This window comes from Oryzias melastigma, linkage group LG11, assembly GCF_002922805.2.
Source record: "Oryzias melastigma strain HK-1 linkage group LG11, ASM292280v2, whole genome shotgun sequence".
NCBI lineage: Eukaryota > Metazoa > Chordata > Actinopteri > Beloniformes > Adrianichthyidae > Oryzias > Oryzias melastigma.
In genome coordinates, this window is record NC_050522.1 from 15,746,118 (window position 1) to 15,765,779 (window position 19,662).

The 19,662-nt window shown below is 36.8% G+C and overlaps 2 protein-coding genes across 2 annotated transcripts in view; one reads left to right on the forward strand and one right to left on the reverse strand.

Annotated features, from left to right (window-relative positions):
- Nucleotides 1–19,662, reverse strand: part of adnp2b (ADNP homeobox 2b) — a gene marked incomplete in the record, with an annotated part of 705,870 nt that overhangs the window by 346,333 nt on the left and 339,875 nt on the right.
- On the forward strand, nt 5,854–18,285 carry si:dkeyp-120h9.1 (uncharacterized protein LOC566469 homolog). Its single transcript, XM_024294545.2, has 12 exons — nt 5,854–6,011; nt 8,373–8,722; nt 8,890–9,065; nt 9,244–9,386; nt 11,035–11,160; nt 11,543–11,687; nt 11,839–11,962; nt 14,097–14,200; nt 14,289–14,385; nt 14,475–14,624; nt 14,925–15,108; nt 16,867–18,285. The coding sequence occupies exons 2-12, from the start codon at nt 8,594–8,596 to the stop codon at nt 16,959–16,961; spliced, it is 1,473 nt and encodes a 490-aa protein (XP_024150313.1). The 5' UTR covers nt 5,854–6,011; nt 8,373–8,593; the 3' UTR covers nt 16,962–18,285.

Here is a 19,662-nt window from a genome sequence, read left to right on the forward strand (position 1 = left end):
ATAACATCAAATACATCTGCCAAACTGTTAAGATTCAAAACACAGAGATAATACCAGTAAATGATGTGGCAGGTTAAAGTTTACATCCACAGCTCCACTAACGACTGCTGTGTTTATGTCACTGAACAGAAAGCTAGCGTTAGCACTGTATATTTTAGCTGGGCTTTCTCCGGTCCGTGCGACTAAGAAAAAAGCTCAACAGTGACGCCACGGATTAAGAAAATTATGTGCGAACTCACTTCCACTTCTTACAAAAAAAAAAAGTGTGACTGACAATAAGATTTAGGCTCTTAAAGTAGCTAGCTACAAGCTAGCAAAACAATGCAGCAACGTGCATCTTGGCTGCACATTTTACGTGTTTCCAACATAAATTTCCATCAGTTTTGTGCAGGTTGAACGTGAATATGTGCGATTAACATCTGCTATGTTTTGAAACATGAAAGATTAATAAAAGCATACATCAAAGAACCAAACAAGCATGCCTCTCGTGAGTTGCTAGCACCCACTTTAGCACATAGTTCACTGTTCCTAGCATGATTTTTCTCTATTAAAATGTGATTCCTGTCCTGTGATGATTCCTCTCCATTGGATTATTTTGTTGTCAAGGTTTTTGAAGTCGATTGCAAAACACTGCGTCTCCTTTTGTGCTTCTTTTCGTACTTTTTCAGACCTTGCCATTCATCACTTGAGAAGACTCAATGTATGATGATGGCGCATGTCTGTCACGCCGTATGTCACGTGACTTCCAATCCAGTAATATATATCATTGATTACAAGAAAAAACACCAGGGAGGAGGCAGAGGAGCAGCTCAGATTTAAAGTCACAGGCAGTCAACAAGCTTTTGCCTTCTCGCTCTTGTAGCTTATTGTAGAAGATCGTGATAAAACGATCTCTCCAAAATGACAGATCATCAGCTTTGGCAATCGTAAGACGGTTTTATATTGTCACATCGCCCACCCCTACTGTCATATCATAGTCTAAAGTTGTCCCAAGACGGGTGTAATAAGCAGTTTTATCACGTACAAGCCACGCGTCCCAAACTCTGTTCTAACCCGTTCAAAGCGCCATCTTGTTGAGTTGTTGAGTTAAATACAGGGGTTCTCCGGCTGGAGCCTCACGAACTTCAGCGGAGCTCGTTCAATATGCCGGGAGAGACCTGAGCGGGAGCAGCCTGCTCTGGTCCTGAAATGTGATCTTTTTCTTATTTTTGGCGAGACAATCATTTAAAAAGGTCCTCAGTCCCCCCCCCCCCTCTCAGGTTAATGCGGGACAACCTTTAAACTCAGGTTTTCTTCAGACTGAAGCGGTTGTCATCCAGACACACCCCTGAGTACGACAGAAGCCCCAGTAACGGGACAATCTTTAAAGGATTTCATTTTTTGTAGGTTTTTGTGGAACTCTTCACAATAAATAAACCAGCATCATCCGTGCAGGATTACATGTTTGACAGGCAGCGAGCTGCGAATTCACCGTGCGGCGCCGGTTTGTGGCAAAACAGGGGAGCCGCCGGTGTGGAGCCTAATGAGGGCGACCCACCACAGAGTCATTTTATTCCAACATAAGGACGTTTTCTGTATTTAACTCAATAAGATGGCGTTTTCAACGGGTTAGAACAGCGTTTTGGATGCACAGTTTATACGTGATAAAACTCTGCTTTTTACACCCGTCTTGGGACAACCTCAGACTATGATAGTACAGACTAAACAGCCATTTTCTGATCGTAATTATTACAGTTTTTAGAGTCAGTGAACGCATCGGGACTGAAGTTCCCACCCTCATGGATTTTGATTAGTCCTCGTGTTAGCCCCGCCCCAACATGCCACAACGGGGCCAAAAGTTTTGTAACCAAAACTTTCAGATTCGTAAACGAAAAAAAAAGAGTTGAAAGTAAAAAAAGGATTTGAAATTGAAATTTTGAGTTTTGAAACCTAAAAAACAGAACATTTGAAACTGAAAATAACTACGTTTATTTTTGAATGGCAAAAAGTTTGGGACATTTATATATATATTTTTCACCAAACAATATTTTTTCAATTTGATTTATTCAGGGGTTTAAATAATATTCCCCCTGATTTAGCTCCATAGAAAGGCGGAGTACTCTGTAGGTGGTCATGGATTTATAAATGGATTCCTGAGTCCTGAGCCATATCTCCTCTTTACCAAACTCTGTTATCTTTGAAGGGAAAAAAAAGTGTTTAATTTTGAGACTGTTGAATTGTTTACAACATGTTATTAAGGGAAAGAACTCCCTTTTTGTTCACTGAAGCTGCTCAGATTTATTTTAACGGTGATGTTCTTGATATTGCACTAATTTGTGGAATTTGTTTTTTGTTCTTCACTCTTTATTTAAACTGTCTTCTCTATCTTATGTACGTCTTAATGCCAAGGATCTGCGTAACAATGTTAAACTGAAAGCTTTATTTCTTTTGTTGAACAGTTTTACTCAGACTTTTGTTTTTTTTATAAGAGTCTCATTCTATCTCTGATGATATGATACCAAATTTTGGAAATGTCAATGGGGTAACTCCCTATGGTTTTCACATGGTACAGAACGTTCTGCTGGGGTAACTACATTAAGAAGCAGATTTAATGGGGAAATATTACTTACTGAAATTGATCCATCATGTCATCATATTTGCCAAATTCTTAAGTTTAATGATGAAGTTTTTATTTCAATGTTTATGAGTACAATACGGTGAAAGAAAATGATCAGCTTTTGTTGTCTATAGAAAATGTTTTCTTAAATTGGTTGGATAAGTTCCCAAATGCCATTATTTTGGAAGGGGGTGATTTTACTATGGTCTCAGATAATACTGCAGATAAATGGCCTCTCCGTGGGTATAATAGATGTAACACTAAGATTTTGTGGAGAAATTGAACTTGCATGATATATGGAGAGTGAAGAATCCAGATAAAAGAACCTTTACAGAGTAAAAAAAACGGTACTAGTCAATTCAGACTTGACTTCTGGTTAGTATCTAAAATTTACCTTTGGTGATATTAATGTAGATTCACCCCACCCCTCTTACAGACCACAAGGCCATTGTTATAAAGATAAAGTTATCCTCTGAAACTCATACCACTCATTCAGCTTACTGGAAATTAAAACGGTCTATTTTAGCAAATGATGCTGTTCAAAAAGAAGTTAAAGAACAGATTGCAGTTTACTGGAATAAAGCTAATAACAAAAAACAAAATGGCGCATACTGGGAGCTCTTTAAGTTTGAAATTAGTAAATATTTTAGAAAAATAATCTTGCTAAAACTAAAAGAGCACATGAAATAAATATCTCTAAGATTGCCCATTTATGTCAAAATAGTCCAGATACATTATCTGAAGAAGACAAGCTTGAACTATCTAACCTTCAAATTGAATTAGATGACTTGTATAATAAAAACGCTAAGGGTGCTTTTGTTAGGTCCAGATCAGGGTGGCTTGACAAGGGGGGGGAAAAATTCTCATTTTTTTAATCTCGAAAGATATCATTCTAAAGTTAATACCCTGCACAAGATAAACATTAATGGGAATATTATAAATGATCACAAAGTTGTTTCAAAATGTGATTTTTATCAGACGCTTTATACATCTAAATTTTGTTAAGAAGCCGTAGACGCCTTTATGGATTCTTTGACGGTCAGAACCATTTCTAAAACTGAGATGCAACAGTGTGAGTATCCATTTACTTTTGAAGAGGTGATGTATTAGTCAACTTAAAAAAAAAAAAAAAGTCACCAGTGACAGATGGGTTGCTCTGAATTTGAGAAATTATTTGCTGAAGAACTTTCTCCTTTTTTAGTTGAAGTATTTTTGGAAAGTATGGAATAAGAACAGCTTCCAACAACTTTAACTCAATGTTTAACAACTTTAATTCCAAAATCTGGAACAGACACTAATTTGGGATAATTGGCAACCAATATCATTATTGAACAACGATTATAAAATCTTTGCAGCAATTTTAGCTAAACGACTTAAATTTACTCTCAACTCAATAATCGATGAAACACAGTCAGGCCTCAGAGACATATAATCAACAATATCAGGCTAATTGTAGATATTCTGGACTATCCAGAACTAATGATGAAAGTTTTATTTTATACTTAGACTTTTATAAAGTTTTTGATACTGTTGAACATCACTTCATTCTAGATTCCCTTAAAAAAATTCGGTTTTGGATCATATTTTTGTTCGGCAATTGTCACACTTTATAAAAACAGTAACAGCTCTATTAAGTTGGCAGCGGGCACTTCTCTCAGATTTGATATAACAGGCATAATTCAGGGTTGTCCAGTCTCTATGTTTTTTCTTTTGTTTGCCCAGCTGTTAAGTGTCCATATGAAATCAAGTTTAGCAGAGGGCATCGTTCTGGTTGATAAAGATTTATGTATCACTCAACAGGCAGATGACACACCTTTGTTTTTAAAAAATTAGAACCAGATAACTGTTGCTCTTGATATCATTGGGAAGTTCTCAGAAGCATCTGGCTTGAGCCTGAATATAAATAAATGGCCATCAAAAATTGTGCTGTTTCTGCATTAAATAATATTCCTGTTAAAACAGAATATTTCTCTCATGTCTCCAGCTGATACTTCTGTGGGGAAAATATGTCTGTCCTGTCACCTAAGGAAAAATATCAGATCCATAAGAGCATTCTTCCAAGACAATATAGCAACACTGCCATCTAGTGTATCTTATTGGAATAGGTTTGTGGCTGACACAACCATGGAAGGAGGTTTGGATGATACTCAGTACATTTTGGATCAGTAATAAATTCAAGGAAATCTAATTTAAAATTGTTCATAGAATTTTCCATCTAAGGCTTCTATGCAATACAGATTTAAACTGAACATTAATATTCTTTGTAGCTTTTGTACTAATTCTGACGAGACTATTGTGCATTTGTTTTGGAACTGTCCATATGTTAAAATATTTTGGCAAAACATTTGTGATTGGATAAATAAAAAAGTGGCTTTAACCTATTTTGGAAAGATGTATTATTTAGCTTTTCTAAAGGTCAGGTCAAGAAAGCTGATAATGTCGTTATAATAAATCTGATTCTTATTTTACCAAAATTTCATATCCACAAATGTAAATATTCAGATAGAAAACCATGTTTTGTTGCTTTCATGTGTGAATTCAAATTCTCTATCAATTGTATCATTCATTCAAATAACCAAAAAGCTGTGAGGACACTGTCTATCTGTCATATGTTTAATATTTTATCTTAGATTTTTGCTCCCCTTGTCTTTTTTTAAATCTTCTATTGATTCATCTATTGTTCTGTCTGTTAAAATGTTCAATAAAAACAAAAAAAAGCTAAGCCTCGTTTAAACTTGAAAAACTGTGTGATTAGGGAGGACCCAGGCTATGTTTTTTGAGGAAAATATGTTAAAGTAGAATACTCATTTCAGTTTTGAAACTTGACTTGGATTCGTGAGCATAAACCTAATCTGACCCTCAAAATACAGATTTGTGAGCATCTTTAGCTAGTACTTTTTCCACTTTTGCTGTGTTTAGCCTCTGATAGTTCTAAACAGTGCAACTCAAATGAACCCAAGAAAGCAAACAAATTTAAGTTTCAAGGAAATACTCTAATTTCTTCAAGAAAATCAAGTTTGAACCAACTTTTGCTCAAAAAGTAAGCCAAAAAATGGTATGTTCCAGTCCCAAATGGCTTTGAATGTACATCTACACCTGCTCAGCAACATTATATACCCAGTTAAAAAGCCTTTTGTCAAATATGTGTGTGTTTTGGGTTGATTGAAAGGTCTTAAACTTGTTCTTTTTTCGTTATCCAAATTTCTTCACGCGCCCCCCCATTGACAATGGTTCCCCCAGCCTTCACGGGCTTCCTATGACGATGGGCGGAGCCACATCCTCTGGCGCTTTTTGACTGTGGGAGGAGCTTGAAGCAGATGTTGAGAGGAACTAAAGAGGTTCAAGCAGAAGTTGGTGGCACGTTTTTGAAGCTGCACTGCTACCTGCTTCAGTCGCACGGGAGAGACACAACCAGGTAACCGAGACATGTTTCCCTCTCACGAATACACACTCGCTGTTGCTCTGTCTGTATGCTAATTAAGTTGGACCTGAAGAAACCATCTAAATGTATTGCGTCACTGGAACTTCCTAACGACGTTAGCATGATGCGGCTTCATTAGCTACATGCTTAATGGGCTGGAAAACGGCTTTAAGACTAATGTTGTGTACACATGTGCGAAGGTTGACAAATTTATCACAACTTGTGTTGGGAAGAGACGCACCCTGTACCTCTTAATCCTGTAAATGTCAGGGCAGCGCTAGCTATGCTATCAAACCGTGCCGCGCTAATGATTAACAGCACCAAATAATTCGGGGTTCGGACTGGAAATGTACCAGGCTGGAGTTTATTTTTTTAGATCGATGTGTCAAAATGAGGTTTAGTGATTGTAAAAGATTCCACGCGTGGAGCTGTCACTGAGACACGAGCTGAGACGACAACATGGTTCAGTCCACGTTTCCGATCATCTCTTGTGCTGCGTGACTGATGATGGATGAGTCGACCTCTGCTGAGGGGCAAAGAGGAATCTGTGTAAACTCTGTTTTTATGTCTTTCATAACTTCATGAGCATGTATTACCCATTTAGTTAGTATTTAGTCTAGAAAAATGTGTTTTCTTTAAGTTTATTTGAGTATTTAATCATTGTGACAAATTTACTTTCTTAGTTTTTACCCTCTAAAGTTTTGGTTTCTCCCGTTTCCGCTATATTTTTGTTTTCCACATAGAAAGCTACTCTAGATTATTTTAGTTTTTTTGTTTTTGTTTTTTTTGTTAAGTGACATTATGTTTTACATAAATAATCGTATACATTTGCTCAGTTTTGAAAATGTAATTTTTTTTGTGACCAATTGATACATTTTGGATTTCTTTTTTATTATTATTATTTTTTGATAAAAGGGGAAAAAAAGCATTTATTGTTTTATAAACTGAGTAAAAGCAATCACTCTTGAACTATAATATAAATATATTCTGCACTGGTTTAGTTGTACATTAAAAAGTAAACTTTTTGGTCATTCAGACTACAAAATAAATTCTGTTTTTTAATTCACAGGACTCAATTAAACATCTATGTATTTGTCAAATTTCTTTTATAAAACCAAGTTAATTTAGATATTTTTTTTCAGTTACTAATTTATTAAACTGAAAAGATGGAACTTTTATTGATTTTATTTATGATTTCGCACATAAAAAAAAGTTGTTTTTCCTGAAAAACAAAATGAAATTTGATTAATAGATTTGTCCATTATTTAATATAAATTATGCATTTCTAACTATACCTCAAGATGTAGGTTGATATGTAGGCTTCAATAAATCTAGGTATCAATTCATATATCCACTTTATCCAGAATACATATGGAGGTTTGATTAATTTAAATAGCAGAGCAGACATTTATTTGCATTTGAAAGCTTTTCCAAATCTTATTGGAATATTTAATCCTTAAACACTTAAAAATCCTAACGGTATTACTGCAATAATCCTCAATGTGCAAAAAATAAAACAAGTACTAATATTTCAGTTTTTAAACAAGCCATTTCCTGCACCATAACATTATTTCCTAAACTGATATCATTTTCTCCACCAGCCATTTCCAGACTTAAAGTCTCTACAGAAGCTTCAACAGAGCTATCGGATGTGTTTTTGTTCTGTGTGGGAAAGCCAGAGTACACGGAGAAAACCTACACCTTTACAGGAAAAACATGCAAACTCCACACAGTCAGAGTTTGATCCTCTAACTGTGAGACAACAATGATAACCATCACATCAGAACTTGGAAAAACTTAAGGATCCTGTTATAAGCATTTCATCTCCACCTGCTCTCCTCTGATCTTTGCAGAATTATTGAGATTTGCAGCTTTTGCCAAACAAGTTTAATCAAAGTTAAAAGGATTTACTTGTATTTTTTTTAATTTAAAGATACAGTAGATATTTTGAAAAATAAAGCTCTCAGAATAAGGACCATTTATGGTTGCAATCAAGTTGATTACAGATCACATAGCAGATGTTAGCTTAATTTTATGGGTTAGCAGAGACATGTGGTCCCTTTCTGTTCTGTCTGCATGCAAACTATGCTTTGTGTGGTCAAATAATGCACACAGAGGTTAAGTAAAAACCTTTTTAGTAAAGACATATTTTGGTTAAAGCATAGAAGACATAAAATCAAAATAAATCTAAATTTTGGCTGACACAGTTATTGGTTTATTGGCACAATATTTCTGCTTAAATTAAAAAATGCAACATACACAAAACCGCTCAAAATATTGCTAGTTTTCTGAACTGATCTGTTAAAGCGTGTGAAGGGCCTCCCTGAGCCTGAATGTGTTTGTGTTTACTTTCAGCTTGTCCCCCTGGAGAAGTACACCTTGGTTTCAGGAGCTGTTTGAAGCACGAATAACCCACGTGATCCTGTAGCAACCAAGCGTCCCTTTTTCCTTTTGTTATGTGGAAATCCCTCCTCTCATCTTGCCCCACATTAAATCTCTCTACTCCTTCCCCAAGTGTCACTTACTCTTCTTCGCCTTCTGTCTGAATCATTTCGGAGGAGTGAACTCCTTTAAAAATGGTCGCTGACGGGGACGTGGTATCTCAGGGAAGCGGCGTGCGACTGAAGCAGGAGATCTCCCTCCTCCATGGCGTCTGTCTCATTGTGGGAAATATGATCGGCTCCGGCATCTTCGTCTCACCTAAAGTAAGAAAGAGGCCTTTTTGGTTGGTTAACTAAAAAGATTTGTCCTCAAACTTGAGAATAATTCAATTAAATTATTTTGCTTGACCTTTGTTAAGTAGGAAAACAACACTTGAACTCATCTGATGTTGTTTACTGTTTGATGACTCTTCTCTCATGTTGTTTTGCAGGGAGTTCTCATGTATACCGGCTCTTTCGGCCTGTCTCTTATCGTTTGGGCCATTGGAGGTATATTCTCCGTGTTTGGAGCGTTGTGTTATGCTGAACTTGGGACTACTATCCGTAAATCTGGAGCTTCCTATGCCTACATCCTGGAAGCTTTTGGGGGCTTTCTGGCTTTTATCAGGTTTGTACTTTACTTTGTTGTTTAAGTCGCTTTCAATACGTTTTCTGTCTGACTTTGATTACTTTGTCAATAACTGTTCAGGCTTGTAAAATAGTCTGTATGTTAACTTATGAATAAAACACGCATTCAAGGTTAAAAACAAATTATTTTGTGTCATAACTGGTCTTTTCCACTTTAGATTGTGGACGTCCCTGTTGATAGTCGAGCCAGCCTGTCAGGCAGTGATAGCCTTGACTTTCTCAAGCTATCTGGTCCAGCCCTTCTACCCCACATGTTTAGCTCCTTATCATGCAGTTCGCCTCATTGCTGCTGCCATTATATGTAAGTATGTCTTTGTGCTAAATATGTTCTGTTATTCATGTTTATACGTGTGTTTAAAGAGACACAGTCTTTATAAGAGCTGCATTTAAGCCAAAAATCTTCACACAATAAAAACATTTTTTTAACACACAAATCCAGCTTTACTAACATCAATGTGATTGCACCCTTAAATTCCCACTCAGTCATATTATGATGTGTGTAGTCCATCTTTTAATTATGATTCCGCCCTTTTTAGCCAACCCCCTAGTGAAACAAAAAAATTCTTCTTATGTGTCCTAAGTCTTTATAGAATAGGTGCAAGAACATGTTAAAAAAAACAAAAAAACAGGTTTTTCATTGGAGTGGGTCTTTTAAGAGTTAACTTTTATGGTTTCAGCCAAAACAGATTGAAGTTCACGAATAGATGTTCCGCTCTATTTTGACAGTTTCAGGTTTCTCCACCTTTTTTTTAATGGACACATTGTTCCTTAAACACTGAAGTCTCAACATTTCATCCTGCTGGTTACACTGGAGGTCAACGGGGTTTTCAAAATTTAAAACGCCTCTTTTTTTGAAATATGATCTCATAAGCTTGACTTCAACTTTATATGCTCCATTTTAAAAGAAGAGTCCTTTCGTAAGCCTTTTAGCTCAAACTATAACACCTTAATCTAAAGTTTGTTGTTGAAAGGATATGCGTGTTATTACACTTAAGACCTTCTGGTTTCCTCTGTGCTCCAGCTCAACGGTAACCGGTTTTGTGAGAGCTCTTGCTGAAGCTCTGAGCTGAAAATCCAGGAAGTCTTGAGTGAATAACACGACTCAGATACAGCTGTTCAGCTTCAAACCAGTTCAGTTTGTACAGGCGAATATGCAGCACTACTTGAGCCAGTTAAAGGAATGTGCTCTGGTCAGGTCTGCTTCTCTAGTACTCACACCAACTCACGGACACAAGTGAGGATTTAGCACTATTACTTATTTTTGTTTGTTTTTTTATTTTTTGTAAAATATTTTCAATTTTATTTGTATTTCTCATTTTGTATAGAATTTGGGATTTACGCACCCTCCAAATTATTACATTTTAGTGCAACAATAATGTTGTTTTGCAATTTAAAAAAAGAGAATTTAGTTGCGTATGAAATCAGCAATTGCATTATAATTTTTTTCAACACACTAATGTCTGTTTATTATGTTTTTTCATTTTTGCTTTCCTCTCATCTTTTACTCTCTTGTGTTGGAATTACTTTGTGTTTATGTGCAGGAACAGGAGGACACACTGCTTTTGAACTGAATCCATAAGTGAATTGTGAAGTGTTTTTTTTTTATTCTAAAAAAACACTAGTTATGAGCGTTCCACTCCCTTTCCTCTATCTTTTAGATTTTTGATTGTTCCAATATTTTCATACTCTTTAAACCTTGTAAATATACTATTGATTTAACCCTTAAAGCTATATTAGATAAGATTTTTTTAGCTTATAAAAGTCATTTTTAATCCTTGCTCTCTGAAAAAATGAGTAATAATTAGGATGTGCAGTAGAGACTTGCAGATGGCCATCTTTATTCAAACATCAGTTTGTTACAATGCAATCTTAAAAAAATATTTTTTAGCGTTTCAAAGGAAAATTAAGTAAATTATCACTGATCTGTTTGACCTTTGTCTGTTTATCAGGTTTGCTGACTGCTGTAAATTGTTTAAAAGTGAAATGGGGTGCGATTCTTCAGGTCATCTCCACCGTGGCTAAAGTCTTGGCGCTCATCGTCATCATCATCACCGGCCTGGTAAAGCTGGGTCAAGGTAAGCTGCTGGACGGTTTGGTTTTCTCTGCATGAAAGCAGAAATAATCAACACATAAAAATCTTTGCACTCCTGCAAAATCAAACCAGGACCCCCTTTTGGTTATTTTTTATTGAGATGGGATTACAAATTCTGCACAATTTAAGATCAAATGTAAACTAGTTTAATTGGTCACAAAATAACCTGGAGGAAATGTGAAGCTTAAAGTCTGACCCAAATATCATTTGGTAAGCATTGTGAGTAAAGTGATAAGCATTGAATGTAACACAATTGCAGATTTACATCTCTTTCAAGAGTTTTTACAAAGTTAGGAACCCTTTTTTATTGAGTAAAATTACACATTTACAGGAAATGTGCAATTCTTAACTGTGTTTTTCATTAGGTTTCGACCAGAACTTTGAGAACTCATTCAAAGGTTCCAAGCTGGACCCTGGTTATATGGCTCTGGCTCTTTATTCAGCACTTTACTCCTACTCGGGCTGGGATACACTCAACTTCATCACAGAAGAAATAAAGAATCCAGAAAGGTTAAAAACCCATTTTTGTTTCTTTCAATAAACTGGACTGAGTCTTGGCTTTACATCGCCACATGCTGAGCTTTAACCACCATTATTACTAACTTGACATATCTGCCACAACAGCCCCTAACCTGTTCTCCTCCACCTGTTTCCCTTTTAGGAACCTGCCTCTGTCCATTGCCATTTCCATGCCCATTGTCACAGTGATCTACATAATGACCAATGTAGCTTACTACGTTGTCATGGACGCAGACACAGTGCTCAGCAGTGAAGCTGTTGCTGTGGTGAGTGTCAACTTAAGTCGCTGTTGGTGGGCATGGGAAAAACGTGCAGGCAATAACTCATGCAGCCGTCTGATCGTGCTCACGCTAATGCTTCAGCTCTGCTGGTTATGAGGGGATGCTGAGCCTCACAGCTGTTGGTCTGTCCGTCTCTTTAGCTGGTAGCCCCTCGGCTCTCACAGCTGGCTTCAGTGACTGTCTGGTCATCTGCTGCTGTGGGAGTTGAGATGTCAGAGGCTTCATTTAGCTGAAGACATTAGTGCTGCACACAGGAACAGGGGGAGTTTTTGATGCGATTACAGCTCCACTAGAGGAAGGGAGGTACTTACCTCTGCTGCAAATGACATTTGGGAAGCTCTGTTATTAGATAGCTGTGGTGCTGGAGCAGCATTCTGGGGTTATCAATACCTTTGAGACACAGAAATGAAATAAACATCAACTGGACTGCTTGAGTTTTTAAAGCAAAGGATGCCAAACATTTCAGAATCATCAGGTTTCATGAGCCAAGTTTAAAATCTTTATGAGAGAGTTTAGGAAAAAGCTACTGTGTTACGATTTAATCACAGTTATTTGTTTGGGAATTGTGGATACTTTCAAAGGACCAGAAAGGAAATACAATTGAATAAAAGTAAGGATGTAAAAACTTATTTTACTAACGATTCGATTAATATTCTATATTGATTCATTTTGAACCATCCAGTCCTATTCACTGACCTAAAATCAATCCAGGACATCTTTAGCCAAAACTCAGATAAACACCTGGTACTGACCAGTGCAAGTGAAATTTTCCAGATTCTTTGCATTTCTGCAAGATAATCAAGTGTAAATGAAATGTGTGTACAAACAAATAAGTAAACAAGAATGAATGTCAAAGCCATTCACATTTGAGTTTGATAAAGTTCAGCCCACTGCTGTTTTTCCAATCATACAATTGTTAGAACATTCTTCCACATGTTTTTGATAAATTCAAAGTGTTTCCACACATTGGACTGTAATAATGTTTGATTGTATTTTGCTGTTATGGTTTTTACATTACAGAAAAAAGACTTACAATGTCTCAATCCAAGATTTATTCTCTATTTATCTCGTTTTGAAATGATTTTATAATACTACAGGTCAAATTGACTTGATTAACATCTGGTGTCAGACAGATCGATCCCGTTGGATCAATCGGAATATAAATTGATGAATCATTACACCCCCATTAGTTTATAGTCAGTGGTAATAAATGTTTTGAAAAGGTGAAGAAACCCCCCCAAATTGTTAGTGTTGTGTGTTTTTAAGAAAATGTATTAATTGCTGTATTCATTAAAAATGCAAAATAACTAGATGTAGGGATTGAGTATAATTCTTGAAGTTCTTCTTATTAATTCTATCTAGGCCTACACAATAAATCGCACATTTATTGTCGGTCTGTGTGACGTGTGTATCTCAAAACATGACATAAACTGCAATAAATGGCTAAATGTTCACACATGATAATACAATCTCATGGCAGCTTGAACTTTTTGACAAATCAAATAGAGGTCTTTGTGAATTTGACCAATCTGATGGAGCCCTTTACGTCATTGACCAATTAAGTGTAGCCCCTTTTTTTGTTGGATGCTCACATCCTATGTGGACGTGGGTCATTTGGAGTCAATTTTAAAGTTATTTTGACTTTTTTTGTCACTAAAACTGTTACAGTGAAATGGATTAGTTGTTTTTTTGTTTTGCAATTCATATTGGCATTGTAATATTGATCTGAATATAGCACATTGAAAGTTTTCCTCATTGTGCTGCCCTACCTTCATCATTGTAAACTCCAGTGCTTGTCTGGCATTGCTCTTTTAATCAAATTAACTCAATATCTGAATGAATTCCCGATGTTGGCGTCCTTCAGATGTGTTTGTTTTTTTTTTAAAATAATGCTCTCACTTTTTCTGAAAATGTTCAGTACAAGCACCCCCCCCCCACACCTTATCCCAGCTGCCATAATCCCAGCAGCATGTGGGACAGCTAAGATTAACAGTTTGATTTGTATGCTGTGTGAGTTCAGACATAATGCATTTATTCATAGCTGTTTTCACTCTGTCCCATCAGTTTTGACAAAAAATGAAACTTTTCATGATAAACCCGCTCTTCTTTGTCTCCTCAGACATTTGCAGATGAAGTTCTGGGCTGGGCTCGATGGTTGATCCCCATTTCTGTGGCTATTTCCTGTTACGGCGGTTTAAACTCCTCCATCATTGCCGCCTCGAGGTCAACAGACTAAAGCGTGTTTTTACTCTTTATTTACCTAAGCATGAGAAAGTATCACTTTTAGTAACGCTTCCTTTTTTTCTTACAGGCTTTTTTTTGTTGGTTCCAGAGAAGGCCATCTTCCCAACATCCTATGCATGATCCATGTGAAGCGCTACACACCGATCCCTGCTCTGTTTTTCAATGTTTGTCTCTCCACACTTGAGTGTTTTATAACCATCCTTCAGTGCATTCATTACTGTTTCTCAACAGTTTGTTTGCTTTTCCTGAACAGGGAGCCATGTCGCTGTTTTACCTGTCCGTCCCTGATGTCTTCCAATTGATCAACTACTTCAGCTTCAATTATTGGTTGTTTATTGGCCTGTCAATAGCCAGCCAGATTTACCTGCGCTTCAAAGCTCCCGACATGCACCGACCGGTTAAGGTAAGGAAGCTGCATCCCTGCTGACATGTGTTCTTAAAGGTCAGAGTTGCTCAGCACTGTCAAATATTGACACAATAGTATTGTGTGTCATGTGTTGCGTCATTCCCCTCATTTCTCTGCTTCTGAAGATGTTGTTTGAGTAAACAATGATAAGAGGACAAGATAATCTTTTATGCACTCTAAAGTAGCTTTATTTGTGTTTGAGTAAATTAAATCAGAAAGAATGTATCAATTTTATCATTAACTCAAGGTCTTTTGTTCACCAATCTTGCTTTTTTTCCCTGTTTCCTCTCTTTGTAGCTGTCTTTATTCTTCCCCATCGTCTACTGCTTGTGCAGCATATTCCTGGTGATCGTGCCCCTCTACAGCGACACCATCAACTCATTAGTTGGTATTGCAGTGGCTCTGTCCGGAGCTCCGGTCTACTACATTTGCGTCCACTTGCCGCCCAGTTCCAGGCCGGCTTTTCTTGGCAAAGTGGTCGGTAAGAAAGCTTTCGTTGCACGTCAGAACTGCAAATTTGCTAGAAACAGTAGATATCAGCAACCGATGTCCCAAAAACTTCAACATTTCTTTTTCATTTAAGTGGTAGTAGCTTTTACTTTGTGATTCTGTCTACTCAAGTTAAGGAAAATACAAGTCATTTCATTTTAACAGCAAGTATTGTTAAAATTTGAGCTTTTGAAAACATTATTTACTTATAACCTGTTATTCTGATCGTCTTTACACCAGCACCGGTAATCACGTCTCCATGTCTGGGTTCATGAGATCGTTCAGAGACTCTCCCAGCACGTTGAGCTTCACTCCTGCTGTGGAGTGAACGTCTGAACGTCGGCCGCTTCCTGCTGTGTTTCCGGTCTATGTGACCAAGTTTTACGACTTGCTGTCTCATATTAGACTGAGAGGGGAAAAATGGAAAATAAGACTAAAATTAGAGGATCATTTTACTAATGATGAAAATACAAGCTCTGGTAACCCAAACGGACAGTGGGTTGGATAGATAGATGGAAGTTCAGGACAAGAACCCCCAGATTGATCCCCCATGTTGGATTTGTGCTCCACTCTTTATCGAGTCACTGAACATGTCACGTACCCAAAGCTGAGTTGACGCAACATGTCGATCTCGCAAAAGTTCTGATTTTTTTTTTAACTCTGGATACAACCCCCAAATTGCACAGCGACGCTCTAGTCGCACTGATGCGTGGTGCCCAATGCTTAAAATGCGGCGCAGGACGTCAGATTGCGTCTGTATACTGACTTAACATTGTAATTAGACGCCCCTGACGAGTGAACCACAGTTTAAATACAACTTTAAAGTCCCACTCGTATCGTCTTCTGATCTGCTGTGAAAATGTTTCCAGTTGTTTTTAAATATGATCATACAGTTTTAGCCAGAATAAAAAAAGAAAACTTTTGTTTTATGGGACATAGTTTCTGCAGAGCTGTAGGAGTTCATTAGAACCTCACTTTTAAATTGTGGGCGGGACTGTTTGCTCGGAGCAAACCCACAAGGGATTTGCGGATTTTCTATTTCACAAATACGTTCTTTTTAAAACTCACTTTTTTTTTTACTTCTCCTGATTCATAGCATTTTAAATTAAAAAAATACTCAGAACTGCAATTTTGATTTTAATTGTTATTATAAAAAAATGCAAGAAGAACATGTCAAAAAACTAAAACACATTTTTATTGGAGAAGGTCTTTAAACAAATGCTTTGAAGAATATATCTAATTTTCCCACATTTTGTTGAAGGATTTTTAATGTTTATGGAATCAGAGATTATATTTATCATACTCAAAATCTCTTAATTATATATAAAAAAAAACGAAGCTAAAAAAGTTCTTTGATTTTCCACAATTCATCAACATTTGTTTCAGGTAGAAAATTTGACACACTATTGGTTGGTAAACACAACATCAGCATCATGAGTGTCAATGCAAACACACTGACACAGCACAACAACAGAGTAACAAAACGTTATGTAACAACCCCACAGAGGTTGGAGTAAGCAGATTATGTTTGAACTCATTCAGACCTGCAGAGAAAAATGTTCCTTGAAGTATTACTGAGAGCAAGGAGAGGATTAGGCTTACTGTTTCAAAGTTCAGGTTATTTTAAATACAATGTGTGATTTAAAAACATCTGATAAATAAAGCATCTCTAAAAGCACATTCTAGTCGGTTAAAACATAGAAATCAGTTTATTTCCTTTAATAACTTTGTTTTTTTTCTCTTTCCACAGATAAAATCTCTCTTTTTACTCAAAAGCTCTGCTTATGCTGTGTGGCCTCACCGGATATTGATCTGGACAACATAGACCCCGAAAAGATGGAATGATCTAACAAAAGAAGAATTCAACAGATGGAACAGACCACGAGCGACAGAAGGACCACCACAATTTGGATGAGTAAAGAGAAGGAAGACAAACACACTTGAGGTCAAAAAACAAAAAAATCTCGAACAGCTCTTAGTCACACTGGTGTAATTATCTCCACTGCACATGTCCAGCCCACATATCAACCAGCAGCACAAACTTTTGCACATCTCACATTTGAGTTCTAGGAAGCTTTATGTTCAGTTCATAAACTGAAGGACCTAACATGCAGATGTGTGTTATATTTATTTATTTTAGATAGCAAAAAAATCAAATAAAATCCGTCTCCTTTTTTCCAAATCAATCAATTTTCCTTTGGAATAATTTAAGGAGGTTAGTTATTCTCTTTGGCACTTTTAAAGGTTGCTCTCATGAAAGCCAAAGAATAGATTAGATTATTTACATCAGCAAGCTTGAAGATTTTTCTGTTTTGTTTTAAGGGTCTACATTTTTCATAAAAACTATAGGACTGCAAAGCTTGAAGAAGCCATTTTTTTAACGTTCTTGTGGTTGTTTCTGGATTAAGGAAATGCAATGCTGTGTTCAGAAGCTAACTCTCCTCTGCAGCCACACTCCTTTCTTCACAGTTCAAATGATTAATTTATTGTTGCGTTTGCATCCTTCCATCCCAGAACTCGCCACAGTGAACGTGTATTACGGTGTCACAGGAAACTGCAGCTGTGGTGACTTAAAGGTGAAAATGTAACGTCGAGTGTTTGTCCTCAAAACTGTACACGTGCCTTTAGTGAGTGTGGTCAGAAGGTGCTCCCTGTTTGGATGTTGTAAGCGGTGTTTGCGTGGAGTAACGTGGGCACAATCTCCGACACTCGGCTGCACTGTTTGCCAAATGTTTTTCCAGGTTTACAGGAAATCTTACTCTTCACGAGCACACGTTGACCTTCTGGTCAGATTGTCAGACAATAGTTAGTTAGGCCTTAACGCTAAACGTCTGTCTTTGTGTTGGGAAGTTTCAATAATGTTGGCACACAGATCTATTTATGTACCTGCTGGTTTTTTCAGACCAAAGTGTTGTGTTTCTTCCAGGTGTTGTTAAATGAACTTACAAAAAGAATGTTTCACTATAATGTTTGTTTACTGTTCTGTTGGGTTCAAATATGCTGAAAGTGGTTTCTGAACAAATGTCCGAAGTGCTTTTTCTGTCGAGTTTTTATTTATCTTGTTTTGGACAAAACACTTGTCTTTTCTGTGGGTGAGGTTTTGTTTACCCAAACAGGAAAACATATGAGTGTGTGTTATCCAAATAAAGCAGAGATTATGGATTTAATATTCCTCAGTGTCTTCTGCGTTCACTATAACCTGGAAACAAACGGCTAAAAAACACATGAAATCAAGTGATGTTTGAATCATTACAATTAGATTAACTAGGGTTTTTTATCTGGTTAATGTGTGTTTAAAACTCTGGTTTCAACAGGTTATAGATTAAATACTTGAAAGCCTAAATAGGTATAAGGATATACCTACTATACGGTGTGTACTGCAGTTCTAGGGGTTAGGTCAAGGGTCTGCAACATCTCTTTGATCCTTCCACTGTGGCTCTGGGTAAAGAATAATAAAGCTTTAATTTTAAAAAGTAACTTTAAATTAAAAAAAGTAAACCAAATCATCATTAAACTTGCACATTTCTGACTGAGATGCCTCACAAATGGTCAAAATAAACAGTTTTTTTGTATAACTTCCAACATAAACTATTGTATTTGCTGCATTAACATGATCCTATGGGACATAAGGTGTTTTATTTTGAAAGGAACTTATGTGAGCTTCTGTCAAGTTATAAACTATTACACATTTTTAAAATGTTTTTATTTTTGTTTTTATTTGTCAAAAAGTTTGTTTATATTTATCACAATAGTAACAATAACATAAATACTTTTATTTTTCTCAAGACTTTGTGGCTCCTATTGAGTTGATGTGAGTGAGAAATTGTCCAGAATTGCTCTTTAAGTGTTGAAGGTTGCAGACCATTGGGTTAGGGAATAGTCCTGTTCATCCACACACATTTATATTGAAAAAAGAATTAGGATCATTTGCCAAAGCTAGGATAACTCTTGATATGCAGCTGTCTGGGTGAAAAAAGTTGATGAGTAGGAACTCATGACATTTACCTGGTTCAGGTGTGTCCAGCCAATAAGAACATGTCAGAGCAGGGTATGTTGGAAAACATGCAGGAAGGTGGCTCTCGAGGACCAGGGTTCCCTACCCCTGATCTAAACCATCACTCTACCTCCACCTTCCATCTGAACACTGACCTGCACTGAGGCCTGCAGCCCTTCAGAAGCCTCATTTGTCACCTCTTACATGAATCTTGTTGTGCTGCTGGAGTAATTAAGATGGACTGGCTGCTCCAGAGACAGTTCACCACTATTCCCAGTTTCCTCTATTTGTGGATAATGGGTTTTACTGGGGTAATCTGGAGTTCCGAAGCTTCAGAGATGACTTTCTAACCTTATTCAGGCTAATAGATCCTAATAATGTCATCATTTGTCCCTGATTTTTTTTAATTGATTACAGCAGGATAAGAACAGTCAATTATCTCATCCATCCACCTCTACGGTGATGACACTGTCCTCTTCCCCAGACATTTGAACCTAAATGTTTGCAAGACCAAAGTCTCCTAATGTTTCCACTCTTGAAGGAACTCCTCTA

Bases quoted from the DNA above. Each gene is read 5' to 3' on its own strand.
- si:dkeyp-120h9.1 (XM_024294545.2), top strand. From the start codon at position 8,594: ATGGTCGCTGACGGGGACGTGGTATCTCAGGGAAGCGGCGTGCGACTG. The intron at 8,723-8,889 runs GTAAGAAAGAGG...GTTGTTTTGCAG, and splicing joins GCATCTTCGTCTCACCTAAA to GGAGTTCTCATGTATACCGG. The intron at 9,066-9,243 runs GTTTGTACTTTA...TTTCCACTTTAG, and splicing joins GGCTTTCTGGCTTTTATCAG to ATTGTGGACGTCCCTGTTGA.